The sequence below is a fragment of the Vespa mandarinia genome, chromosome 4, assembly GCF_050613455.1.
Source record: "Vespa mandarinia isolate Hongniang chromosome 4, ASM5061345v1, whole genome shotgun sequence".
Taxonomy (NCBI): domain Eukaryota; kingdom Metazoa; phylum Arthropoda; class Insecta; order Hymenoptera; family Vespidae; genus Vespa; species Vespa mandarinia.
The window spans coordinates 480,649-492,039 of NC_140813.1; the positions used below are offsets into that span (position 1 = coordinate 480,649).

The following is an 11,391-nucleotide window of genomic DNA, read 5'->3' on the forward strand; positions in this document are numbered from 1 at the left end:
TTGATTATATATCTATATAAGTTCCATAGGCTATATTAAGTTCTTTATCATCTTTTATCACGATAATATTAAGTTGTTCATTAAAGGATTGCAAGAATCAAGAGTCAATCGTCTATAGCAATCGACATTAATTTAAGCATTTTATCGCGTTGAAATTTTAAATAAAAGAAGTTTGCAATCTCGTAAAAAAGATAGTGGTGCATCGAGAAAAAAATTAATCATTTCAAATGTGATGAATATTTCAACGTAATATTATAATTTTTATAAAATTCTGTAAATATTTAATCAATTTTTCTATCCTTTTTAAACAAAAAGTGCGCTTGATCGAACGTTTTACATAGATCATCCCTGATTACGAATATGGTAAGTAGAATAGATTGAATTGCTTTATTTTGACTTGTAATTTGCAATCAAATCAGAATCAAATCAGAATCAAATCAAATTCGTTAGAGTATTTATCTTCGATGATAGAAAGCATTGTGTGAAACTTCAATTAAGGACGAATGCGCATGTACTGTAAAAATCTTCTCACATATGAGACATGTCAGATGTGACATATGAGACGTGTCAGTTACGTCAACATCTCGCACCTCTGAGCTCAGGCATAGAATGCGATGTTTAACAATATGTCAGTTACTTTTTTAACATCGAACGGAAGAAGAATACGCCATAAGGCGATGTGGAATCGTACAAATCGATCGTTCTTTTCGCGTTGGAAAATAAAACGGACGAAATATCTGTGTTTGTTGGTGAGTTAAAGTGATACCCCGTAATAAACATTGAATTTTTATTATTATATTCGAAAGACGTTATAATAATAACCATTCTTTGAATTTCAATCAAAGATGCATTGCCATTTTCATCATGTCTTGAAATTCCGTCGCATAAATGTTCTTATTTCCAGTAGCTGAAGCGGCACTAGGTGGTCGGCCACCATAACTTATCTCTTCCAGTCGTAGGCGCAAAGCCAGCGCTAATCTATCTCTTATGTAATAGTATGGGCCTTGATTTTTGTGTTCTTCTTGGAACCACATTATCTACACATTCGAAATAACATTTTGAAATTAACGAATTTGATTGATTTGCGAGGTGTAATTATCGTTAAATAAAAGCATAAGATTACCTTGCATTTCGGATATTTATTTATTTCATCTGCAACGAGGTGATACGGAAAAGGACAAATTTGTTCGATTCGCACTATTGCAATTTTATCTTCTAATTGTTTTGTCTTACGTTCTGCAATGAGATCATAGTATATTTTTCCCGTACAGAAGAGTATTTTTTTAATGCCTTCTGGCTTGACGGAGTAATCTCTGATCACCGGTTGAAACGTTGTACCAGGGCCTATTTCCTTAAAACTCGATATCACCATGGGATGTCGAAGCAATGACTTTGGTGTCATGATTACCTGGAACAGTTGATCGATAATCATATGAACGATCTATTATCTGTCACGGTAGAACTCTGGATGTAAGATCATTAACCAGTGGTTTTCTAAAAGGCATCAATATTTGCCGTCGCAAAACATGAAAAAAGTTCGCCGGTGTAGTCAAATTGCAAACGATTAAATTTATTTCAAAAAGTTGTCGCGTCATTATTTCTTCCGGAGATTTATCTTTGGCAGCATTCGGTTCTGTTCCAGGTATGTGAATACAATCGTCGTCGCACATTTGCAAAAATCTTTCGAATCTTGCGGACGAATGTTCAGGTCCTTGACCTTCCATGCCATGTGGTAAAAGCAAGACTAGTCCCACTTGCCTACCCCATTTTGATTCGCCAGAAGATAATATACAATCTATGGTAACCTAGATAGTATTCATCGTGATTTTAGATTAATCAACCATTGTGATATATCGGGCTTATGAATTACCTGACAGGTATTACAAAAATCACCAAATTGTCCTTCCCAAAGCGTAAGCGTCTTGTGATTGTAAGCCGAGTATCCCAACTCGAAACCTTTTGTGTATGACGACAATATTAAAGGATTAATTTTCAATAAAATCATTCACGTATATTCTTACGCATAGTGTATTTCATATGTCTTGCTAAATTGTTACCGCAAACCCCGTATTCCGATAATGAAGAATTTGAAACGGTATAAAGTGCTTGATCAGGGAACACATCGTTGAGAAGATTTTTATATACTTTGTCTCTCTTCTGATCATGAATAATGTGCATTCGATGGGAAAAGGTTCCGCGTTCAACGTCTTGCCCGGATAATCTTACATGATGTCCTTCTTTCAATAAACTAAGAAATGCCAAACCTTCGCCCATAGCCCAATCAATTTTTTCTTCCGACATCATCTCTCCTCGTTTTTTCAGTGTCCTTAACACCTATACACGTACCAAAAGAATATATCAAAGAATATTCAAAATATTAAAGATCTAACTCATTGAAAAAAAAATTGCGCATTTCAGAATACGCACCGCATTGTGAACTGTTATCCCTTCCGGAGGAGTCGATAAAGTTTTGCACATAGTTTTAATTGATTCCAAATTAATGCCTGTCTTCGGTATTTTATTTTCCGAAGATTGATTTGAAAAGAATTTGCTCCAAGGTATATCATGCCAATCCCACATGTGTATAGATTGAATGGATTGCGCTTTTTTAAATTCCGTCTCGCAATGATCTAGGTATTTATCGATTTCCTAAAAATGAAAAAAAAAAGAAAAAAAAAAAGATGAGAAAGAAAACTTAAGCATCGGGAACCGTGAGATTGAACGCATTCTGACACACTTCTTTTATAAAGGTTTCTGTTATCACACCCTCTTTTAATAATTTATCGCTGTAGATGGTCAGAACATTTGGATGAGCTCTTATGTTCTTATACATTATTGGCTGGGTCAACATAGGCTCGTCTAACTCATTGTGACCATATCTCCGATATCCGACAATGTCGATCATAACGTCATTATGAAATTTTGCTCTTTTAAATAAAAAATATTTCGCATAAATATTTGATATAAATATTTTATTCGAATCAGATCTTTAAAAAGATATTTACCTATATTCACTAGCAATTTGACTACAATAAACTACTAAATCCGGATCGTCGCCGTGTACATGAAATACTGGTGCGTTTATGACCCTCGCTATGTCCGAGCAATGCCAACTGGATCGAGAATATCTCGGATCGGTCGTAAAACCAATCTAAAATTGTTTACGTATTGAAAGACGATGATATTTATCGGAATAGATATCTTTTTATAACAATAATACAGTTCGAAAACCTACCTGATTATTTATAATGACATGAATGACACCTCCAGTTGTGTATTCCGGTAGATTCGTTAGGTGCATCGTTTCAAAAACTACGCCCTGCCCGGCTATAGCAGCATCACCATGAACTAAGAGTGCCAATGATCTTTCACCTTGTTAACGTAAATTCAAGATTTAAATCTTGCGAATTAGAATTTTTTTTTGGTTTTTTTTTTCACGATATAGAAGAATCATATAAATTATTCGTTATTTACTTTTAGTATCTTTCTTTTCCACTTGTTCGGCTCTAATTCGACCTACTACAACGGGATCGATAGCTTCCAGGTGCGAAGGATTCGCCATAATGGAAACATGTATTTTTTTGTTACTTCTGTATGTGAATTCAATATAAATAAAGATATATAAGGCGCTCGATATAAGAAAAGAAAAAGTGATCGAATCAAAATAATATTATAAAGCGCGAGACCTCTGTAACAATTTTTCAGCGTGCGTTCCAAGATGATATTTCACATCCCCAGATCCAAAGCCGTCAAGAGCTATAGGATTGAATTGAGTCAATAATTGATGGAGAGGTTTCGAACAAACATTGACTAATGTGTTTAGACGACCACGATGTGCCATTCCTATCGCCACGGTCTCCACTCCTAACGGATATAAATGTTAAAATTAAATAAAGTCAAATTTAATTTTTGTTTAGATTTTGAGAGAGGGTGTGCCTTACCTTTATCAGCGGACGTTTCCAAACATTGCATCATCGCCGGGATGAATGCTTCGCAACCTTCCAATCCGAATCTTTTTTCGCTAGCGTATTTTTTCTGTAAAAATCCTTCAAATCTCACGGCTTTCATGATATTCATCCAAATCCATTTTCTGTGGTCGGTAGATAATTCCCAGGCATTCGGTACTTCGAATTTTTCTTTTAACCAATCTAACTGAAGATAAGCATATCATCTGTGTAAAAATGTATATTTTAATTTAATTATGATTTTGATCACTTACCATAACAGGGTCATGAATATAAGTGTATTCAAGACCTAAGTGCCCGCAATAAACTTTATTTAATCTCATGATGATCTCGCGTAAAGGCAAACTTTTCTTTTCTCCACCGATCATTGTCGATCTCGTCAATAAAAATTCTTTATTCATATCAGCCTCGGTAATTCCTTTTAAATATTCTCTCACTACAATCGCTGGTGGCAAATTAGCAGTTCCTTGAAGCTTAGCAGAATCTGGATTTTGAATTCCCAATGGATCCAAATCAGCTATCAAATGACCGCGTGTCTTGAAACATTGAAATGTTATAATATCGTTGCATTGTAATAAAAAATAATTCTTTCTACCTGATAAGCACGAATCGTAGAATCAATGTCCAAAGTTTTATTTATAAGACGTTCATTTTGAGATTGATTGAAAGACGACCCGCTCGTTTTGGGTGACAATGAAACTGATCAAATATCAAAAGTTAATTATTATACACATATAGCTATAAACAAACGTATATGCGTACGAATATGAAAAAAATTAATAATTACTATTTTGTCCTGCCCCATTTTTCGTTCTTCGCGCAGCCATTTTAGAGGTAATGGTGGCAATATTACTTTTTGGTAGAGCAGATCTGATGTTATTCTTTTGAGAATGAATTCGTTCAAAGAATTCATTCCAAGAGGAATGTACAGAGTTTTTGTCCTTCAACCAAGCATTATACATGTTTTGTAGATAATAATTACTTGACGTAGTAAGAAAAGTGTCTTCTCTTTCATTAGAACCAGCATCGTGTTTGTAACGTCCGAGCCTTTTTTGACAATGTCTTATCTTTTGAGACAAACGTAATAAAAAAAATTGTACGGTCGTGTACATCTTTGAATTTATGTAATGTCTGTTTAACCCTAAAGGAATTTTAGTCAAATTGGAACGTGTACATACGATTATTTCTCTTTGAACATTTTTACAGAATAATGTACATAAAACAATTTTTCTCTATTCATATTAAAAGTCAATTTCTTTTTGACACTTCGACTTTCTTAAATATAACGTCAATGTTAATATAATAATATGTTCGTAGCAATCTTCATACGATGAATTTCATTCTGCCAGCAATCCACATAATCGATATTCCTCGTTTTTGTAAATATCCATTATATCTTTTTCATAGTTCCGTCTGATGACAAACAAGATATTTCTATTGCTAGGATGTTCTAATATTTGTCAGTAAAAGTACGCAGAAAAATATATTAATATTATCCATAAAAGGAAAAAAAACGAATAGATATAAATGTTTGATGGATTAACCTATCGTATATATACATATATATGTAGTATGCCTTTCGATGGACAAAAGGGTGGAAGGTGCGTTGTTTATGAAAGAAAGAGATGAAACATATATATAAAGGGAGAGAGAGAGAGAGAGAGAGAGAGAGAGAGAGAGATGCAGGATGAAGGGTACGGGATGTACGTGAGAAAAAAAACAACGGAGGAATAGTCCTCTTAAGTAGACCAACGAAAAGAGAAAGGGTCAGAACAAAGAGTCAATCTATCGTTGCGAGTGATAAGCGTTAAATCTATCTTTTTACAATAAACTCTACTTTGGATTATATTTCACTTACATTCTACCATATCCCACATATATAATCACGAAATGTGACGTACAATATCTTCAAAGGGAAATAATATATACGTATTTTTTTTTTATAGTAAAAGAGCAAAAGAAAAATGTACAAATGAATGTATCATTTCTTATAATTCTTTTCAATGTAATTTATTGATTATCTCCTTAGTACGATTTTTAACGTTGATAAATTCTACGCAATGTCGACGCAAATAATGATCTATTGTATTTATATACACATTCATTTTTAGGGCGAGGCCTCTTCGATATTCACCGAACATAGAATCATTAGAATAAGTCCTGACAATGTCCCATCAAAAAGCCAATATCCGAGGAATCAAATCGTTTCACATAAAGTGAGTGTTTGTAATAAAAGTTTTACGCGAGTTGCGATAAGAAAGATCCTACGTAAGTTCTTTAACTTTTCTTTGCAGTACACATTGTGGAATTTCATCCCTAAAAATCTATTCGAACAGTTTCGGCGAATAGCAAATTTCTATTTTCTTCTTAATACAATAGTAGCATTATCGACAGAATCTCCAATTTTACCAGTGACTAGCTCATTGCCCTTAACGTTCGTCATTTTGGTGACTGCTTGCAAACAGGGATACGAAGATTATCTACGATATAGGGTAGATAAAAGAATTAATAAAAGATATGTAACAGTTATTCGCAACAAATGTGCACAGGTCGGTGTAATATCGTAGTGAAGTATAATTGCCATAATAATTTTATAACAAATATCGTTAAACATCATAGGAAATTCATTGTGAACAAATAGTCGTTGGAGATATAGTAAAGGTAAGACGAGACGAGGATGTTCCCTGTGATCTTCTTCTTTTACACAGCGACGAAAGTTCTGGTTATTGTTTTGTTACAACGTCAAACCTTGATGGAGAAACAAATTTAAAGGTATTTATTTATTCTTACATCGAGATATTTCAGATTACATGTTGTTCTTTAAAATGAAAAGCTTTTGTTTTACGTATTTAGTCGTTACACGTACCAAAAATCGTATCCAAGATGCCCCTGCAAGAGATCGTATCTATGCAAGCGACTGTAACGTGTCAGGCTCCAATGCCAGATCTTTATAGTTTTAATGGAAAAATAGAAATAAAAAATAATTCTAACGAAGTGACGACGAGTGGATTTTTAACGATAGAAAATATGTTGCTTCGTGGAGCAATATTAAAAGACATCGATAGCGTGATTGGTTGTGTCATTTATACCGGTAAAGATACAAAGTTATCGTTAAATTCGAAAACGGTACCGAATAAATTTTCAACGGTAGAAAGGTACGTAAAAGAATATAATTTTTTTCGATTTTTTTCGATTCTAAGTAGATTATAACAAAATGTCGTATCTTTTCGCAGATCCATCAATAAATACCTTACTGTTTTTATCATACTCCTGCTGTTTGAAATAATTATTTCAACGACTTTCAAATTCATAATAGAATCAAATTCAACGTGGGACGTCTATTTGGGGGAGAAAAGTTCCACAACCCCGTTATCTCTTTTTATAGATTTACTCAGTTTTACTATTCTATATAATTACATCGTTCCTATATCGTTATACGTTACGATCGGTGAGACATTATGCACAATATTTCAACGTGTTATGTATATTTTCTTTTACATTGCAATCTCTGTGCTTTTCAGAAATACAAAAATTTCTAGGATCTGTTTATTTCAAATGGGACATCGATCTATACGACGAAGCATCCGATCAACCAGCATTGAGCAACACGTCGGATTTAAACGAGGAACTTGGTCAGGTCGAGTATTTATTCACTGATAAAACTGGTACGTTAACTGAAAATCTGATGGTATTCAGGCGATGTTCCATCAACGGACAAGTATATATAGAAAAAGACTGTGATGGAAATCTTTATTTATTACCACCTAACGGAGACGAAAGGGAGGCTGTAAAATTACAATCGTGGCAGGCAAATATCACAATGATTACATATACATATTTAGAGAAAGTCTATAATAAATAAGATGTATTATGTATTAATATTACAGTCTGAAATCTGGCATTTCATGATGAGTATTTCTCTTTGCCACGTTGTTCAAATTGCACCACCAAGTCGGAAGTCAACGATTAGTACGCAACGCTTAGAGTATCGTAAGAGTTTCAGATTAAAGACGATTACCAAAGTTAATAGTTCGTTGCTTATGCATCCAGATCTTCCAGAATATCAAGTAAGGATGATGATATTCAAATGTTTCTGAAAAAAAAAAAAAAAAAAAAAATAAATAAATAAAAAAATTTATCGTATTGCAGGCAACATCGACGGACGAGAAAGCCTTGGTAGAAGCAAGTGCGAGATGCGGTGTTATATTTCATAAAGACACGAGGGACACAATGGAAATTAAAATAAAAAATAGTATTCTTATTTTTACGAAAATGGACATATTAGAATTCAGTTCTGGTGAGTTGAAAAATTATCGTGATCTGACAGATCGAAAACAAAGAAATTTAATTATTCACGTTCTGTTTGAACAGAAAGAAAAAGAATGTCGGTAATAGTTAAGGATACTGCGGATGATTTGTGGTTGTATTGTAAAGGTGCGGACACATCGATATTACCTTTAATTATAGAAGGAGACGTCGAAACAGCAGCTGCTCATGTAGAAGATTTCTCTATGGTACATCAATGTTCCACAAAATGATACTTATGTACTTACGTGTATTGACTAAAACGTTATGTGTTTTGCATTAGAGAGGATTGCGTACCTTGGTAGTGGCTTATAAAAAATTAACCCAAAGAGATTATACACGGTTAATACGTAATATCGAAGTTGCAAGACAAGTCATCGGACAAGATCGAGAAATGTGCATACAATGCGCCTACGAAGAAATGGAAAGTGGTCTAACTTTACTTGGAGTAACTGCGGTCGAAGATCGTCTTCAAGAAGGCGTTGAAGAAACGCTCGAGTGTCTAAAAGTAGCTGGAATAAAGGTTCATTATTTTATTTCATTATTTAAGTAATATGCGTATAGTAAATCATTCGATTAACCTATTCATAATATATAATATATAATATATATATATATATATATATATATATATATATATATATATATTCTATTATGTAGGTTTGGGTACTTACCGGTGACAAAGCAGAAACAGCAGAAAATATAGCTTTCTTGTGTGGTCATTTTAAAAAGGGTACTGAGATACTACGTTTAATGACACAAACAACGAAGCAAACTTGCTTCGTTACTCTTACCAATTTCGAGTAAATATAATACCATTGAGCAAATTTCCTTTCTCTTATCCGTATATCAATATAATTTTTGCGAATACATTTTTTACAGGCGTCAAATGAAATTGGAACCTTATAAACAATATGGATTTATAATCAATGGAAGTTGTTTAAGTTTGGTTATACAAACATATCCACAGTTGTTCAAAAAAATTGCAATGTCATGCGAGTCAGTCGTATGTTGCAGATTAACGCCTCTCCAAAAAAGCGAGGTAACGAATAAAAAATCATTTAAATGATATAATGAAAACGAGAAGGAAATAAATCGTTATCTATGACAACTTTTTGTAAATACACACGATTTTATTTTGAATAATAATGTCAAAATTAGTAATGAAATTGAATAACGTAGTATCTTTATAAAGTGCAATAGAAATGTAGAATCGTGTCTTTCAATAGTGGCGGGAAAATTAAATGTTACAGATCGTACAAATGATAAAAAAGACAAAAGGAATAATAACCGCGGCGGTAGGTGATGGCGGGAACGACGTTTCTATGATTCAAGAAGCTCATGTCGGTTTAGGAATAATGGGTAGAGAAGGACGTCAGGCAACGATGTCATCGGATTTCGCATTTACACGATTTAAACATCTGAAGAAAGTATTTCTTGTACACGGTCATTGGTACTATCGACGAATTAGCATTTTAACGCAATACTTTTTCTATAAAAATTTTGTCTTCATTACTCCACAAATATTATTTGGTATACACAATGGTTTTTCTACTCAGGTATGTTTATTAAATCATATTAAAGTGAGAACACACACATACACACACACAAGTTTTGAAAAGTATCATTGTGTTATATTTATATTAAATGTTTTTCATGTAGGGGCTATATGACAGTATGTTTCTGATGTTATTTAATGCATTATTTACATCAGTTCCAATACTTTTATTTGGATTATATGAACAGGACTATCCTTCCAATAAACTTTTAAGCAATCCATATTTATATAAGCTTCATAAAAAGAATTTTTTATTATCTTGGAAACAATTTATATTGTGGTTCACAATGGGTAAATATTCATAACATTTATCTGCGAAATAAACTGATATATACAATAAATTTCATTGCTTTGCAGGTACATGGCAAACTTGTATAATATATTTTGTAATATATTTTTATGTACATAATAATCCTATAATCTTATATGATAATACGCCAGTAGAACTCTGGTCTTATAGTACATGGATATTACATATGGCTATATTTGTCATTAATTGTCAGGTATAATTTTATTATTTTTATATTATTTTGGAACAAAATGTTGCAACGATTATATATAATTAACATGTTTTTTCTTTTTTTAAGTTATTAGTATGCAGTTCATATTGGACAGTACCATTTGTATTTATCATTATATTATCTGAATTATCCTTTTATATATTTGCATTTTTATATTCTATGACAAAAGTGTAAGTATAAAATATAAATGGTTAAGTTAATAGAAGGAGACAGTTATAATAAACATTTTATAAGATAAATAATCAAATATCATAAGAAATATATTGTCAGTAAGGAAATAATTTTATATTTTAGACGATATGACGGTGATATGCTCTCTGTATTTCCCAAATTGCTATTATCAAGTGCATTCTGGTTACTTACTTTTGTAATACTTGTTGTTTCATTAATTCCTGGATATTTAATTAAAATTTATGAGTCATATAGACCAAACAGAATTCTTCGTAAAAATGAAGAAACTCCAGATATTATGGATTTTGTTGATGGTGATGAAACAGTTACATCTTATCAACTTCAGGTAATAATATTCATTAGTGTTATATATATATATATATATATATACACGTTTCGAAAAAAATTTTTAAATCGAAAACAAGAGCGTCTATAGAAAGTAATTTTTTTTTCATTTGTAGGATCGAAACAACAGAAATATTTTACCATAGAAGGGTAATTTAGATTTCTATAGGAACGAATAAATCAAAACTAAATGCATTATAAATGCCTTTACTTTTTTTTTTATTACAGTAAAATACTCTGTAATATATTATTTATTTTATTTTTTGTTATATATTCTTTATAAATTTATAAAAATTATTAATTAATATTAATGAATGTTTTAAAGAAATTATTGAAATCAAAAATATATGAAATTATTAAAAAGATATTTCAAAAATAGGAAATAATTCTCACTCCTTCTCGAACGATATTATCATATGAATGGATATCTAAAAATACCTTTTTATATATAAAATAAATATATTTATTTTCAAAAATGAAATATATTTGATAATCATCTAATTCGTATTAAATGTCGTAAAAGAAC

General features: G+C 31.9%; 2 protein-coding genes and 1 long non-coding RNA gene across 5 annotated transcripts; 1 reads left to right on the forward strand and 2 right to left on the reverse strand.

The window, feature by feature from the left end:
• The first annotated feature begins 64 nt into the window (after positions 1 to 64).
• On the forward strand, positions 65 to 11,252 carry LOC118447088 (phospholipid-transporting ATPase IF). 3 transcript variants are annotated; one of them, XM_085656790.1, is made up of 20 exons: positions 65 to 363; positions 472 to 749; positions 6,077 to 6,181; positions 6,260 to 6,514; positions 6,585 to 6,737; positions 6,819 to 7,120; positions 7,199 to 7,597; positions 7,662 to 7,773; positions 7,853 to 8,032; positions 8,115 to 8,262; positions 8,337 to 8,479; positions 8,554 to 8,793; positions 8,931 to 9,073; positions 9,153 to 9,312; positions 9,524 to 9,829; positions 9,933 to 10,119; positions 10,186 to 10,331; positions 10,416 to 10,519; positions 10,644 to 10,866; positions 10,982 to 11,252. In XM_085656790.1, the coding sequence occupies exons 2-20, from the start codon at positions 615 to 617 to the stop codon at positions 11,009 to 11,011; spliced, it is 3,471 nt and encodes a 1,156-aa protein (XP_085512916.1). In that variant the 5' UTR covers positions 65 to 363; positions 472 to 614; the 3' UTR covers positions 11,012 to 11,252. The 3 variants fall into 3 exon arrangements, with proteins under 3 accessions (XP_085512916.1, XP_085512918.1, XP_035734472.2); XM_035878579.2 differs by having other exon boundaries at positions 66 to 363; positions 7,199 to 7,413; positions 7,487 to 7,773; XM_085656792.1 differs by lacking the exon at positions 472 to 749.
• LOC118447089 (2-oxoglutarate dehydrogenase complex component E1) lies at positions 661 to 4,655 on the reverse strand. Its single transcript, XM_035878581.2, has 14 exons — positions 4,561 to 4,655; positions 4,220 to 4,501; positions 3,942 to 4,152; positions 3,687 to 3,864; positions 3,475 to 3,590; positions 3,236 to 3,372; positions 3,006 to 3,151; positions 2,738 to 2,927; positions 2,428 to 2,649; positions 2,058 to 2,334; positions 1,871 to 1,956; positions 1,485 to 1,805; positions 1,124 to 1,408; positions 661 to 1,037 (listed from the first exon to the last, which is right to left on the reverse strand). The coding sequence occupies exons 2-14, from the start codon at positions 4,364 to 4,366 to the stop codon at positions 840 to 842; spliced, it is 2,514 nt and encodes an 837-aa protein (XP_035734474.2). The 5' UTR covers positions 4,367 to 4,501; positions 4,561 to 4,655; the 3' UTR covers positions 661 to 839.
• Positions 7,803 to 9,380, reverse strand: LOC146873034 (uncharacterized). Its single transcript, XR_014982134.1, has 3 exons — positions 8,945 to 9,380; positions 8,421 to 8,782; positions 7,803 to 8,058 (listed from the first exon to the last, which is right to left on the reverse strand). It is a non-coding gene; the product is annotated as an uncharacterized LOC146873034 (long non-coding RNA).
• Positions 11,253 to 11,391: the final 139 nt, after the last annotated feature.

Bases quoted from the DNA above. Each gene is read 5' to 3' on its own strand.
- LOC118447088 (XM_085656790.1), top strand. From the start codon at position 615: ATGTTTAACAATATGTCAGTTACTTTTTTAACATCGAACGGAAGAAGA. The intron at 7,121-7,198 runs GTACGTAAAAGA...ATCTTTTCGCAG, and splicing joins AAATTTTCAACGGTAGAAAG to ATCCATCAATAAATACCTTA. The intron at 8,794-8,930 runs GTTCATTATTTT...TCTATTATGTAG, and splicing joins TAAAAGTAGCTGGAATAAAG to GTTTGGGTACTTACCGGTGA.
- LOC118447089 (XM_035878581.2), bottom strand. From the start codon at position 4,366: ATGAATAAAGAATTTTTATTGACGAGATCGACAATGATCGGTGGAGAA. The intron at 4,153-4,219 runs GTAAGTGATCAA...GCTTATCTTCAG, and splicing joins ATATTCATGACCCTGTTATG to TTAGATTGGTTAAAAGAAAA. The intron at 2,650-2,737 runs GTGTGTCAGAAT...TTTCATTTTTAG, and splicing joins CAGAAACCTTTATAAAAGAA to GAAATCGATAAATACCTAGA.